The sequence below is a fragment of the Piliocolobus tephrosceles genome, chromosome 15, assembly GCF_002776525.5.
Source record: "Piliocolobus tephrosceles isolate RC106 chromosome 15, ASM277652v3, whole genome shotgun sequence".
Taxonomy (NCBI): domain Eukaryota; kingdom Metazoa; phylum Chordata; class Mammalia; order Primates; family Cercopithecidae; genus Piliocolobus; species Piliocolobus tephrosceles.
This window is the reverse complement of record NC_045448.1, coordinates 69,154,229-69,170,920: the sequence shown is the minus strand read 5'-3', so window position 1 is coordinate 69,170,920 and position 16,692 is coordinate 69,154,229. Positions and strand designations below refer to the sequence as shown.

The 16,692-nt window shown below is 37.2% G+C and overlaps 1 protein-coding gene across 1 annotated transcript in view; it reads right to left on the bottom strand.

The window, feature by feature from the left end:
• APLF (aprataxin and PNKP like factor) overlaps positions 1-16,692 on the bottom strand; it is a 105,962-nt gene that overhangs the window by 28,781 nt on the left and 60,489 nt on the right. Inside the window, 2 exon segments of the mRNA XM_023224018.2 lie at positions 404-523; positions 9,072-9,427. Of these exon segments, the coding sequence (XP_023079786.2) occupies positions 404-523; positions 9,072-9,427 (476 nt within the window).

Sequence of the window (16,692 nt, the reverse complement as noted above, 5' to 3'; positions counted from 1 at the left end):
AGCAGAGGGATGCAGAGATAACATCCCAAATGGATGTATATATCACACCTAGGACATATAGAGTGAATTAAGTGTATGTTGGGGTGGCATCAACAGCTTTTAAGTGATCTAATTTGCATTTGAGAAAGTCGGAAATAAGGAAAACTTTCAGGCACTCATAGATGTGTAACTTCAGTAATTTAGAATTAGCTAAAAGAAATATAATCCTATTACCAATATGAAAACCTGTAATCTATAGAAGTTTAAAAATGAAAATTAAAAGGCTTGAGATAACAAGCTGCTTCTCCTAGATAAGTAACAGAGATAAGAGATAAGTAACTTGACATAACAAGTCAGTTTCTCCTAGATAAGTAACAGAGATAAGAAAGAAAAGGAGTACAGTCAAACATTTCAGTTTCTATACCTATAACAAGATGGCCCACATTCAGGCCGGTCATCAGTCTCATCTTGGCCCACGATTTGTACACCTCCATAATCACTATCACCGGGATGGCTAAAATGTTGAAAATGAACAGGATTCTTCCTAGGAGGGCGACAAATATACTGTCAGAAAAAATAAATAGGATATTCTAGATTTTTAGTGGATATAGCAGGAAACCAGGCAATCCACATCTGACTATTCCTGAACATAAACCAACATGCTACATTGATGACATAAGCACAGATTACATCAACATGCTAAATTGATGACATAAAGTTGATGACATCAACTCAGTACAGGACTCTCACAATAACATAAGACATTTCTGGTGTCATGTGATAAGCCATGAATATCAATAGACAACTTGCAAACAGTACTATATATATGACACATATGTATGTAAGCATATAACAAATATCATAAACATATATAGCTTTTCAAAACTTTTAATAAAATGAACACATACATTGTACCCTTGCTAAGATAAAAAACAGAACATTGGCCCGGCATGGTGGCTCAAGCCTGTAATCCCAGCACTTTGGGAGGCCGAGACGGGCGGATCACGAGGTCAGGAGATCGAGACCATCCTGGCTAACATGGTGAAACCCCGTCTCTACTAAAAAAAAAATACAAAAAACTAGCCGGGTGTGGTGGCGGGCACCTGTAGTCCCAGCTACACGGGAGGCTGAGGCAGGAGAATGGCGTAAACCTGGGAGGCGGAGCTTGCAGTGAGCTGAGATCTGGCCACTGCACCCCAGCCTGGGTGACAGAGTGAGACTCCGTCTCAAAAAAAAAAAAAAAAACCAGAACATTTCCAACATCCTAGAAAGGTCCCATGTGCCCTCTTCCAATCACTAAATCCATTTTAGTACCCAAAGGTAACTATCCTAACTTCTAAAAGTGTGTTTCAAACTTTTCGGTCTCAAGACTCCTTTATAAAAAAAAAAAGATTAAAACTCCAGAGAGCTTTTGTTTATATAGGATATTTACCCTATTAGAAATTATAAATGAGAAATTGAAAAAGTACATTTATTGACTTAAATAGAACAATAATAAACCCTTTACATACTATCATAACATGTCTTAACATAAATATTAACTTCCAAGAAAAAATTCTTGTTTTATACTATGGCAATTTCTTTAATCTCTACTTTAGAGAAGGCATTTGGCTTCTCATGCCTGCTTCTGCATTCAATCATTAACAACAACACATAATGTGTGGCCTCTGGGAAACTCCACTGTACACATGTGAGAGAGTGAATGACAGTAAAAAAAGGCATTCACAAAAAGTCACAATATTATTATGAAAATACTTTTGGGTCAGGTGTGGTGGCTCACACCTGTAATCCTAGCACTTTGGGAGGCTGAGGCAGGCAGATCACTTGAAGTCAGTAGTTCAAGACCAGCCTGCCCAGCATGGTGAAACCCCATCTCTACTAAAAATACAACTAGCCATGCTTGGTGGCCCACGTCTGTAGTCCCAGCTACTCAGGAGGCTCAGGCAGGAGAACTGCTTGAACCCAGGAGGCAGAGGTTGCAGCGAGCCAGGATTGTGCCACTGCACTCCAGCCTGGGTGACAGAGCAAGATTCCATCTCAAAAATAAATAAATAAATAAATAAAATACAATTGACCTAACAGATTTCTTAAACGTGTTCTGGGGACATCCAGGGATCTCTGGATCATATTTTAAGAAGTGATATTATAAAACAACAGATCAGTATTGTCTGACTTTGAACTTAAATGAAAATATATACTAGTATGTACTTCTTTGAACCAGCCCTTTTATGTTTATATGATTAATTCATGTTGTTACATGTAGCAGTAAGTACGTTTTCAATACCATGCAGTAATAGCATCACCCATTTGATGATGGTATTATAATTTATCCATTTTACTACCGATAAACTTTAGGGTTGATTTCAGGTATTGACTTTTATGAATAATACTGCAATGAGCATTCTAGTATAAGCCTTTTGATGCACATCTATATGCATTTTCCTGGGGATATAGTTAAGAATGGTCACAGGGTACGTATATGCTCAGGTTTGATAAATACTGCCAAATTGCCAAAATGACTGTATTAATTTTCACTCCCAGTAGAAGGTTATTAGAGCTCCAGTTTTTCAACAACCTCACCAACATTTAGCACTGTTAGGTTGTGGTTTTTTTTTTTCTTGTGGCAGTATTTACAGCAGAGATTGGCAAACTATGAACAGCAGGCCAAATCTGGCCCACTGCTTTTTATAAACTGTGCTAAGAATATATATATAACATAAAATTTACCATCTTAACAATTTCTATGTGCACAGTTCAGTAATGTTAAGTAGATTCACATTGTTGTGCAACCAATCCCTAGAATATTTTCATCTTGCAAAACTGAAAACTCTATACCCATTAAACAACAACTTCGCAGTCCTCCTCTTCTCCCCTGGAATCCACCATTCTGATTTCTGTTTCTCCCCACAGCCACTGGTAACTGCCATTCTAATTTCTGTTTTTATGAATCTAACCACTCTAGATACCTGCTACAGGTAGAATTATGAAGTATTTATCTTTTTGTGACTGGTTTATTTCACTTAGCATAATGTCCTCAAGGTTCATACACATAGGAGCATGTGTCAGAATTTCCCTTCCTTTTAAGGCTGAATAATATTCCATGGTATGTATATACCAAATTTTCTTTATTCCTTCAATAATTGATGGACCTGTGGGTTCCTTCTACCTCCTGGGTATTGTGAACATAGTGCTGCTATCAACTCTTTGAGATTCTGCTTTCAATTCCTATGGATATAGACCCAGAAGTGGAACTGCTACATCATATATTAATTCTATTTTTAATTTTTTGAGGAACTACCATACTATTTCCCACAGGGGCTACACCAATTTACATTCCCACCAACAATGCACAAAGGTTCCAATTTTTCCACATCTACACCAACAATTGTTACTTGTGTTTCATTTTGTTTTTGAAAGTAGCCACCCTAATAGGTGTGAGGTGATATCTCAATGTGGTTATGGTCTGCATTTCCCTAATGTTTAGTGATGTTGAGCATTTTTTAATATGCTTGTTGGTCATTTGTACATTATCTTTAGAGAAATATCTATTTAAGTTCTTTCCCCAATTTCAAATTGGGTAATTTTTTTTTGGTTGTTTAGTTATAGTTCTTTATGTATTCTAGACATTAATCCTTATCAGATATAATTTGCAAATATTTTATCCCATTCCATAGTTGTTATTTCACTCTGTGTTGATTTTGTCCTTTCATGTACAGAAGTTTTTAACTTTAAAAAGTCCAATTTGTCTATTTTTGCTTTTGTTGTCTGTGTTTTGGTGTCATATCCAAGAAATCTTTGTCAAATCCAATGTCATGAAGCTTCTCCCCTAATTTATTCTAAAAGTCTTATAGTTTTAGATGTTTATAGTTTTATATTTTAGATTATTTGATCCATTTTAAGTTATATTTTGAAAACAGGTGTAAGGCAAGCAGACAACTTCATTCTTTTGCATGTGAATATGCAGTTTTCTGAGCTCTCTTTGTTGAAAAAACATCTGTCCTTTCCTCTTTGATTTGTCTTGAGACCACTGTTGAAAAATTATTTAACCATATATGTGAGGATTTATTTATAGGCTCTCTAGTCTATTCCATTTGTCTACATGTCTATCTTTATGCCAGTACCACACTGTTTGGATTACTGTAGCTTTGTAATACATTTTAAAATCAGGAAGTGTGAGGCCTCCAACTTTGACCATCTTCAAGATTATTTTGGCTACTTGAGATTCCTTGAGATTCTACATTATTTTAGAATAATTTTTTTCTATTTCTGAAAAAAAAAATACCACTAGGATTTTGATAGAGACTGCATTAAATACTACCTTGAGTAGTAGTATTAACATCTTCACTGCCTGTGCTGTCTATGGCTGCTTGGACACTATGACAGCATAATTAAGCAGTGGCAACAAAGACTGTATGGCCCAAGAAGCCAAAAATATTTACTATCTGGCACTTTTAAAAGTTTGACAACCACTGATCTGTAGTAGTATTTTTTAAAATGTGTTTCCCTAAATGACTAACAAGCATTAAACCTTTCTTGTATGCTTATTGGCCATTTCACTATTCTCTTTTGTGCAATGCCTTTTGCTCATTTTTTTTTCTTAACTGAGTTGTCATTTTCTTATTGGTTGCTAGTTATTTATTTTGGATACAAGTCATTTGACATATGTATAACAAATATCCTCATCTACTTGGTGCCTTGCCTTTTCACCCTTCTAATGCTATATTTAAATATAACATAAAGGGTAATTTTAATTTTAATTTTGTGCAACTGATCAACTGGATAACATGATTATGATTACTTCATTTTATAACATGCTTAAGAAATCTCTGCCCAATGTCATGAATATATTCTACGTTATCCTCTGCTACCTTTACTTTATATGTTTCACAAAAATCTATCTGAGATTTATTTTGTGATAGGTACAAGGCAGGAGTTAAGATTCATTCTCTTTTCATATGAATATCCAATTACCAAACACCACTCACTGGAAGTTCATGTTTAACCCACAGATCTTCAGTGGTACCTTTGTCATACACACAGACATATAGGTTTGGTTTTGAACTCTTTAATCTTTTGTACTGATTACTGTTTATCCTTGCACCAATATTAAACTGCATTATATATGGTAGCTTTATAATAAGGCTTTCTATCTGGTCATGTAAGTCTTTCAAGTTTGCACTTGAAGATTGTATTCAGAGTTCTAGGTCCTTTGCAATTCCTCTACAAAGTCACCTTGTCAACTTATACACATACACACACATACACACACATACACACGCATGCACATACACACACCCTACTGGGATTTTGATAAAGACTGCTTTAAACTTACAAAGCGATTTTGAGGAAATGTATATCTTTACAACATTGATTCTTGCAACTCATATACCCTTCCTCCCCATTAATTAAAGCCTCGTTTAATTTCACCATAATGTTACCAAATATGTCTTTCAGATCTTTTGTTAGATTTAGTTCTAGGTGTCTAAGGTTTTGGTACTATTGTAAATGTTCCCATTTTAATTTTTCTAATATTTATTATTAGGATATAGAAATAAATTTATTTTTGAATGTTCATTTTGAATCAAATGACTATGCTAACTTCATTTACTAATTCAGATTATCTTAAGATTATTCTGAATCTTCTCTTACTCCATGCTCATGGATAGGAAGAATCAATATCGTGAAAATGGCCATACTGCCCACAGTAACTTATAGATTCAATTATTCCCATCAAGCTACTATTGACTTTCTTAACAGAATTAGAAAAAACTACTTTAAATTTCATATGGAACCAAAAAAGAGCCTGCATAGCCAAGAATCTAAGCAAAAGGAATGACACTGGAGGCATCATGCTACCTGACTTCAAACTATACTACAAGGCTACAGTAACCAAAACAGCATGCTACTGGTACCAAAACAGATACACAGATCAATGAAACATAACAGAGGCCTCAATAATAACGCCACACATCTACAATCATCTGATCTTTGACAAACCTGACAAAAACAAGAAATGGGGAAAGGATTCCCTACTTAATAAATGGTGTCAGGAAAACTGGCTAGCCATATGCAGAAAACTGAAACTGGATCCCTTCCTTATACCATACAGAAAAATTAACTCAAGATGGATTAAAGACTTAAATGTAAGACCTAAAACCATAAAAACCATAGAAGAAAATCTAGGCAATACCATTCAGGACACAGGCATGGGCAAAGACTTCATGACTAAATTCCAAAAGCAATGGCAACAAAAGCCAAAATTGACAAATGGGATCTAAATAAACTAAAGAGCTTCTGCACAGCAAAAGAAATTATCATCAGAGTGAACAGGCAACCTACAGAATGGGAGGAAAGTTTTGCAATCTATGGATCTGACAAAGGGCTAATATCCAGAATCTACAAGGAACTTAACAAATTTGCCAGGAAAAAAAAAATACAACCCCATCAAAAAGTGGGCAAAGGATGTGAACAGATAATTCTCAAAAGAAGATATTTATGTGGCCAAGAAACATATGAAAAAAAGCTCAACATCACTGGTCATTAGAGAAATGCAAATCAAAATCACAATGAGATACCATCTCATGCCAGTTAGAATGGCAATCATTAAAAAGTCAGGAAACAGCAGATGCTGGAGAAGATGTGGAGAAATAGGAATGCTTTTATACTGTTGGTGGGAATGTAAATTAGTTCAACGATTGTGCAAGATAGCATGGCAATTCCACAAGGATCTAGAATCAGAAATACCATTTGACCCAGCAATTCCATTACTGGGTATATACCCAAAGGATTATATATCATTCTACTATAAAGACACATGCTAATGTATGTTTATGGTAGCACTATTCACAATAGCAAAGACTTGGAACCAACCCAAATGCCCATCAATGATACACTGGATAAAGAAAATGTGGCACATATATACCATGGAATACTATGCAGGCATAAAAAACAATGAGTTCATGTCCTTTGCAGGGACATGGATGAAGCTGGAAACCATCATTCTCAGCAAACTAACACAGAAACAGGAAACCAAACACTGCATGTTCTCACTCATAAGTGGGAGGTGAACAGTGAGAACACACGGACACAGGGAGGGGAACATCACATACTGTTGCCTGTCAGGGAGTCGGGGCAAGGGGAGGGATAGCATTAGGAGAAATACCTAATGCATGTGGGGCTTAAAATCTAGATGGTGGGTTGATGGGTGCAGAAAACCACCATGGCACATGCATGTATACCTATATAACAAACCTGCATGTTCTGCACATGTATCCCAGAACTCGAGTATAATAAAAAAAAGATTCTGAATTTTCAAAATTATACAATCATGTCACCTGTAAATAATTACAGTTTTATTTTTTCCTTTCCACTTTACATTAGTTATTTCTTTTTCTTGCCTTAGTGTACTGGCTATGATCTCTACTACAATGTTGAATAAGAGTGGTGATAGCAGACATACTGGTTAGTTCTCAGCATCATGGGAGAAACTCTAATCTTTCACCATTAAGTATGAAGTTAGCTGTTGGTTTCTGTAGATATTCTTGATTAAACTGAAGAAGTCTTTTCTATTCTTATATAATTAAGAATTTTTTTCATAAATGGGATGTTGAATTTTATCAAATGACTTTTCTCTATTGAGATGACCATTATGAATTTTCTCTTTTAAATTGTGTTATGAACTGAATTGTTCCCCACCTCCCAAAATTCATATGTTGAAGCCCTAATTTCCAGTGTGACTAATTTGGAGATAGGGCCTTTAAAAAGATGATTAAGGTCAAAAAAGGTCATAAGGGTGGGGCCCTAACCTAATACAACTGGTGTCCTTACAAGATGTGGAAAAGAAACCAGGAAGGTATGTGTACAGAGAACAGGCTATGTGAGGGCACAGTGAGAAAGTGGCAGTCTGAAAGCCAAGGAAAGAGGTCTCAGGAGAAAACAAACTTGCTGACACCACAGTCTAGGAATTCCAGCCTCCAGAACTGTGGGAAAATACATTTCTGTTGTTTAAGCACCCAATCTGGTATTTTGTTATGGCAGCCCTGGCAAATTAATACAATCCAAGGTAACAGAAGGTTTATATACTTCTATTCTGCAAGTTTTTACATCATGGTCCAGATGTGAAACTAAAGCCATTGCATATGTACGAAATTGTTTCAAAAAGCATAAATCAGAACTATTCAAATTTAAAAATATGAGTTATTCAAGTGCTAAAATGGCAAAACATTTTAAAGAGAATGTGAATGTGAAATTAACAGAATATGTTAAAATATACTATTGCAATAAAGATATCTATCTTCTAGAAAATCCTCCCATAGGCTTTTAAGATACATGGGGGCACTGAATGTTTTATATGTACACACGCTGACTAGTGTCTCATTGACACAGAAGACAAACTACTGGAAAGAATTGCTAGAATATTTGGTTTGGCAAGTTGGAATGGCAAAGAAATCTTTCTGAAATAGGGCCGCATAATTATAAACGTGTTATTATAAACACTATGGATGAAAGTATAGTCTAAAACTAAGAGATTATAATTCGAATTCTCAAAATAAGACATTAGAGTATATAGGGCAGTGTAAATAAATGAAGCAAGTATAGGAGTAACCTATCAATCCAGGATTATTATATTCAGTTGTTTTAGAGGGTACCATGATGATTCAACACACCATTAGAAAAATATAAAGAAAAATGCACAAGTATAAATAAGACACCTAAACATAACTTAAAATTATAGTTATACTGTAAACAACAACTGCTTAGGAAGCAATCTCTCTAATATTTAAGAAAACACTAAATAACAGGTATTTTGATCTGAGGGATTCAGTTTTCATGTCTGGATTCCCAGTATTCAGATCCTCACATTAGTCAGCATGTTTATACATAAAACACTTAATTCTCCCACTGTATCTTAAAAGCCTTAAAAGGATTTTCTAGAAGATATACTGATGAAGTACAAACAGCAGAAACACGATAAAGCCCCTAACCTTTAGGCCAGTGGGTTTTATTAGGTTTTTAACACACTGTAGCATGTATCTACATAGCTACACGCTATCAAAATAATGGAACTAAATGCTACTGTAATTTCATTTTACCTATAGCAGTTGGCCCCATACATGCAGGATGTCCTCTTGACCTTGTTTCCTTCAGAACCTTGTAGAACTGAATCAGTCGCCTTTGCATGCAAAGTTTCAGGACTGGAGGGATTAGAGCTGGACTCAGAATGAGACCCTTGAGACTCATCCTGGAATGACTTGTCCTGGGCACTCAAGCAATTTTCAGAACAGCTCATTGCCTCATCTTCTTTATGTGGCGTTCTTTTAGTGGCAATTTTATGTTTAGAAACTTTACCAAGTTCCTCTATTGGAAGTTTGTTTCTCTGTGCACTAGTCTTAATATTATTTATCTCTGTGTTACTTAATGTGATTGTAGAAAACGACTGTGGCATTTCCTGTAAAACAAATATGAAAAACATCAGAAATAAATGAAAACATTTTTTTAAAAGATATGAGCATAACAGCACAAAACTACAAGACCCATGCAAAATGTAAACTTAAAACTTCAAGATTCACATTTTAAAGTTATCAAATGCCACTATTTTCTATGTGCTTAGTTTAATAACTTAAAACATTTTTAGTTATTAGAAAAGGAATTTGGCCAGGCATGGTGGCTCATGCCTGTAATCCCAACACTTTGGGAGGCTGAGGCAGGTGGATCACCTGAGATCAAGAGTTTGAGACCAGCCTGGCCAACATGGTCTTTACTAAAAAATATAAAAAATTAGTTGAGCGTGGTGGTGGGTGTATAATTCCAGCTATTTGGGAGGCTGAGGCAGGAGAATCGGTTGAACCTGAGAGGTGGAGGTTGCAGTGAGCCGAGATTGTGCCATTGCACTCCAGCTTGGGCAACAAGAACAAGACTCCATCTCAAAAAGAAAAAAAAAAAGGAAAGAAAATAAATTTACAGTTGTATCAAACCTTTACAATCATGTCAAACATTCAGTGAAAAATAACCAGAAAATACAAATAAAATATAAGACACTTGCTTTCATTTGAACATAATCTTTAAAATCTCTTAAAAGTCACTGTTCAACAATGTGTCATGTTCTTAACAGGCACAGTCCTTATAATTTCTTTTCTTTTTTTTTTTTTAGATGGAGTCTTTCTCTGTCCCCCAACCTGGGGTGCGGTGGCAGAATCTCTGCTCACTGCAACCTCTGCCTCCCAGGTTTAAGTGATTCTCCCACCTCAGCCTCCTGAGTAGCTGGGATTACAGGTGCATGCCACCATGCTCAGCTAATTTTCGTATTTTTAGTAGAGGCAGGGTTTTACCATGTTGGCCAAGCTGGTCTCGAACTCCTGACCTCAGGTGATCCATCTGCCCTGGCTTCCCAAAGTGTTGGGATTACAGGCGTGAGCCACTGTGCCTAGCTCCTTATAACTTCTTACGAGCTGCTGCAATATTTTATTTCTGCCCTCTAAATATAATCATGGTTTTACCATAGCTGAATAACAAAATTGTTTTGCCCCCACAGACAATTTTGCCTAAAGCTATGTTCTGACCAACTTGGAAAAAGATAGGATTCCTTTAAATTTGTCTTAATAAAGTTTTGAGTTTAACCAAACTGAAGGTGCTTTGAACCAAATAAATAGTCTCATTAGCACTGCAGAACCTTTATAATTTGTACTTACCACCAGCACAAACAATAAGCCTGGTCTTATTCATTAAAAATGACCTCTTAAAATTACTTATACTTCCCGCAGAGTAGAAACAATACTCAGATATATCCCAGTCCTCCTGGTAACCATTTCTAGGATGTGATAACAACATACCAGATACACATCAGTTTGCTTCCACTTATAATTAAAGACTCATGTATGCTTGATGCCATCTGAAAAAAAGCTGGTTTTATATGACCTAATATTCAATAGCTTAAATTTCTTAAGAAGAGATTTCATTTTTTAAGAAATAGTACATAACTTTAAAATGCTACCCAAACTGACAAATTGCCTTGAAAAAAGGAACCTAGATCTTATCATGGTTCTTGTATAGTAACAGATAACCTATGGGGAAAGCAATCCTTTCGCTATCTCTTGAAGCTGACCCTCACTGGCAACATTCATGTCATGTCTATCTAAAACATACGCTCTTTGCTCCCAGGCTGCACAGGTACACCCTAATCTCAACCCCCCAACTACAGGACCAACTGGCCTGTGCCAGCAACTGGAACTCTCGAGTGAGAATTGGGCAATCCTAACCCACCTCCCTACTTGGCAGTCCCCGCTGGGTCAGTTTTCCCCAGTTTTCTTTTTCCTTGTTCAGGTAGCAGTGGGGTAGGTCAGCAAATCCACTGGCTAACAGATGTTCAATAAAACGTATCTCTTGTTTCTGCTGGCATTTCCAAGCTCCACAAGTAATTATCTTAGAATGCCCCTCTTCTCTTGATTTCAGAAAAGGAAGAAATAATTTCCACCTTAAACACTGCACTTCCCTTAACCTTAAAACCTTTCGGCCTCTCAATTCCCTTTGTATCAAGCCTAGGGAGGTGGGATGGCAATCACTTTCATACCTTTCAATAAACCATAAAGGGAAAGGGCTAGTTCTTACTGCTGAGGGCTCCTTAACCTGGGATATTTTATTAGTACTTCTATTCCCAGCTTTGAGCCTTAGCAGCAGTTCTGGGACAAGTAAACAATCCCACTCAATATCTTATCACATAAAAAAAAAAAAGCACAACTAGGGAAGTGGTTAAATAAATTATATTATATTCTTACTATGAAACACCACGCAGACATTAAAATAATAATGACACATCTAAAGATGTTTTTCAACTAAAGAAGAACAATATCTATACTGTGGTGCCATTTAGCTTTTATGAAGTTCCTTATATATCTATGTATGCATTCACTTGTGTAAATCCAAATGAAAAGAATTAGAAGGAGACAAACCAAAAAATTAGTAAGGCAATGAGATTGAAGGACGAGGCAAATGGAGGTTTTCATTCTTTACTTCAAATGCTCCTGATACTTCCATTTTTGACAAAATAAGCATCTATTATGTTGCCATTTAAAAATAAAAAATAAACCGATGAAAACGAAATATAAGAAATAAAATACATAGTATCATATTTCAACTCTGTCTACTTCCACGAATTAGAAAAGAGTTTGCTTTATTTTTAAATCCTCACAAGGAGTAAGTTTAACATGTTAATTTATTCTAAAAGAGAAAGAAATGTTAAAGTCCCAAATATCAATACTATGGATCAGGGTAATCAAATATATTTTAAGAGGCACAAAAGCTGGAAATCATAATGCTCTTTATGGAACTCCATGAAATATTGATTCGTAGTACACTCTTGGCATTCAAGAATTTAACATTCATGGTTTAAATTATTTATAAATGACCCCAAAATCCATTACATGCAGTAATTTGTAAGTTTGCTGAGACATAAATTTGCACTGTGCCAATTACAAAGCTCAGGAGCTAGAGTAAGCCACTGAACTGGCAAGTGAGGGAACAGGAAAGATGGAAGGTGCTCTGTACTTGGAAGTAGTAGGAGAAAGTCAGGGAGCTCTATATTTCCTAAGCATCCCACATTGCTTATTTCTTAGATTAGATGAAAATGGGCAGGATTAAATGTGGAAGGCTGGCGACTCATGATAGAGTGGTCAAATCCCCTACAATGTAAATACACACGTTAGAAACCTGAGGGACAGAAGAGCATGAGCTGGTAGAGGGTGACCTGGGTGTTTGGAGATGGCAGGAATGTATTATTAAGGCTATTAAAATAGCCAGTTAACTTCTCAAACAAGCCCTTCCCCTGTCCCTCAACCATCTGAGTGTTAATGTACTAGAAGGGACAAGATAAAGAACTTCCACCTAGAAAAATTTCAATCAAGTAATGTATTGCTGTTTCCAAACCGCTCCTGACAAGAATGTCTGTGGTGATAAATTACCTTAAAAGTCCTGCCTCAATCGCATTAACACTGACGTACTAAAGACTAAAAACTCCTAACCTGTAGCCCCAACTTCACTCCTGAGCTTCACACTCATATTTTCAACCACTAGCTAGACATTTCTTTCTCAATGTTCTATGCTCCTCGAACTCTAAATGTCAAAACTGACATTCTGCCTCTGTGTTCTCTGGCATTAAGTTTCTGCCAACATATTCCATCTATTCATGCTAGCCAGAAATTTAGAAGTCTTTTACTCTTTTCTTGCCCTCTCTCCCCAGATCCAAGCAAGAAGTCCTACAATTTTATTCCTGAATGTTTTTATTTTTTTTATTTTTCTTTTTTTTTTTATTTTTTATTTATTTATTTTTTTTTTGAGACGGAGTCTTGCTCTGTCCCCCAGGCTGGAGTGCAGTGGCGCGATCTCGGCTCACTGCAAGCTCCGCCTCCCGGGTTTACACCATTCTCCTGCCTCAGCCTCCCGAGTAGCTGGGACTACAGGCGCCCGCCATCTCGCCCGGCTAGTTTTTTGTATTTTTTAGTAGAGACGGGGTTTCACCGTGTAGACGAGGATGGTCTCGATCTCCTGACCTTGTGATCCACCCGTCTCGGCCTCCCAAAGTGCTGGGATTACAGGCTTGAGCCACCACGCCCGGCCTGAATGTTTTTATAATCCAATACTTCTTACTATCCTTAAAGTCACTGCCCTAGCTTAGAGTCCCTATTTCTTCACTGTGTTAATGCCACAATCTCTTCCCTTACCTCCAAGTCTTTTATCTTGTTCTTTTCCAATCTGTCCTCTAGCGAGCTGCCAGGATTACCTCTGTGATTGAAAACATTTCAAGGACCCCTCTCTATTAACTGGTCACAATGCTGTCTTCACCCTCATCTCACACTGCCATCTATCTGAGACTTGGTAACTTGCTCTAACCAAAAGAATTCAGCTAAATGACAATTCTAGTTCTAGGCCTTAAAAGATCTAACAGCTTTGACATCACTCTCTTGGGGCCCAGCTGTCAGGTGAAGATGCTCAGTCTAGGCTACTTCACGGTACTGGGATGGAGGTGGGCCCAGCCATTCCACCAACCTTTGCTAAGGCACCATTCACATGAGTAAAGCTATCACAGATGCTTCATCTTCAGCTGAGTTCTCAGCTGAATGAAGCCCAACTGACACCAAAAGCATGTCATAAAAGAATTGCCCAGCTGAGCCCAGCCGAGCCCAGCCAACCCACACAATTATAAGACAGAATATAATCATAATCACTGACATAATCATATTGTGTTAAGTCACTAAGTGTTGGGGTAGCTTGTTTCACAGCAATAGACAGCTAAAACACTTTACCATACTATTTTCACTTATGTCGTTTCGGTTAGGCTTCCTTCTGTCATTTATAAGAGTTCTCATTAGATTATAATATAATATAGATTATAAAGGAAATACATTGTCTTAGTCTGTTTTGTAGCTGCAATAACAGAATATCACAAACTGGAAAATTTATAAAGAACAGAAATTTCTTATCTCACAGTTGTGGGGTCTGGGAAGTTCAAGATCAAGGCACCAGCATCTGGTGTGAGCCTCCTTACTGCATTCTTACATGAGGGAAGGTGGAAGGCCATGAGAGGATGAATGCTGTGTCCTTATACGGCAGAAGAGCGAAAGAGTGTAAACCCACTTCTACAAGCCAAGCCTCCCACTCTTTTTTTAGAGATGAGGTCTCCATATGTCACACAGGCTGGCCTTAAACTCCTGGGCTTAAGCAATCCTCCTGCTTCAGCCTCCCAAGTAGCTGGGACTACAGGTGCATGTCACCACATCCAGCTTCACAAGCCCTTTTTATAGCAGCATTATCCATTCATGAGCACGGAGCCCTCACAACCTAAATAGCCTCCCATTAGGCCCACCTCCCAATACTGTTGCACTGAGGATTAAGTTTCAACATAAATCTTTAGAGGAGATAAAAACACTCAAACCATGGCAATCATCCTTTTCGCTAAAGTTAATCAATTCAAGTACCCTCATTTTCACATCTAAATTAAAAAGTTACATAACTGGGAAGGAGTTGTAGAAAGACATACAAGAACTGATGAAAAATACAGACTATTTCTGACAACTGTCTTATGAAGAGAAGTTACTAGAGTCACAAAACTCTTTACATAGTCTAATATGTATGGTAGAAAAAGTCATTATATCCAAAATGAAAATACACCTATATTTGAAGCCAAGGTTCCTAACAAATGTGATCTTGGGCCTCAGTTTCCTCTGAGATGTTCAATGATGGTACAACAGTAGCTCTCAATTTTGAAGGGACACTAAAATTGGGAGATTTTATTTAAGATACCACTGATGCACAGGCTCCACACACCAAATGAATCAGAATCTCAGAAACAGGGTCTAGTTGGGCAAAAGTGATTTTTGTTCCTTCTCTCCATTGCTTCTCCTACTTTTCCCAAAGAGAATGTAATTTTTTCCAAGTACATTGATCCAAATGTAGGCCTGGCCAAACTGTTACTGGTTTTTTGTAGCTGGCAACCTCCTGCCATTAGACTAGATAGGTGAGCCTCACCTCTTGTTTTCTCTCTCACCTGCTCTGCACTACAGCCATCCCTTTAGGACTAGCTATTCTAAAGGTTCAGTGTTCAGACTCAAACTAGGCAGGGATGGAGGGTGGGGTGTGGAAAGGCTCTGCTGGGATTTTCAGTCTAAGTCACATTCTCTGGCTCAGCTTTACCAGAGAGCCCTGCATAAAGCATCATGAAAATTTAAGCCTTATTTTTCCTGTGCTAGAAGAGGTAAATCTTCCTTACAAGGAAGGGAAGGAAAAGCAATTGGCCAAACAGAACTTGGGCATTCCTCAGACCTGGTTGTAATACTCCCTTGATGTCATCAAAACCTCACAAATAGCTTGAATATCTTGGATCTGCTCCTCTCTATAATCCATCAATTAAGATGTTTCTCAAAGTTTTTCTTGTGATTATCAAACCTTATGGGTTGGGATAAACAGAGGAAAACATGTATACTACAGATTTTCTTCTGAACACAATAATTTCTCCTGAAAAAAGGCAATGTCAAGTGACAAGTTCAGAGTTCAGAGAATACAGTATATGAGGGCCCAAAGTTTATACAAAACAAATTTTGTTTTAGTAAGTTTTATGGCAAATATATCTGAGCCAGAAAACATTTTGTTTTCATTTATTAAGCTTGCCTCCATAAGTAAAGCAAAGGAATTGAGTGTATAGTGACCAGGCCCCACTTCTCTAGCTGGAACACAGGCTCCAGTGAGAAGCAGTTCCTCTCTCTGGGAGAGAGGATAGGAGTGAGGAGAATATATTGAAGACTGACCTCTAAGGTAGATGTTGGCAATTCAGTCATTTTGGTGCACAGTCTTCCATGAACAATCCTGTTCCTTTGGTTTCCCTGAGACTGAGACAGGGATCCACAGAGCTCAGCCATGGGACTAAAAGGATCATGAAAACTGTCATCATAAGCTACCTCTCCCTAGAAAGGAAGCATGCCTGAACTTTCTGTCCTAGGGCCATCTCTATCTTTGTCTCTCTTTTTAAGTACTTCCAATAAATAGTCCTCATTTTCTTCAAGAACCCAGTGTCACAGAATGCGTATTTCAGCCAAACCATTCTAGTGAGTTAGCAAAAACTGAAAGAGGAAAGAAGGTCTACAAATATTGTCAGTTAGCCCAGAAGTGATCCTGAAACAGGCTCTTAAGAACTATCCCATCAATATGTTTTTCTCATCACACTTAGCA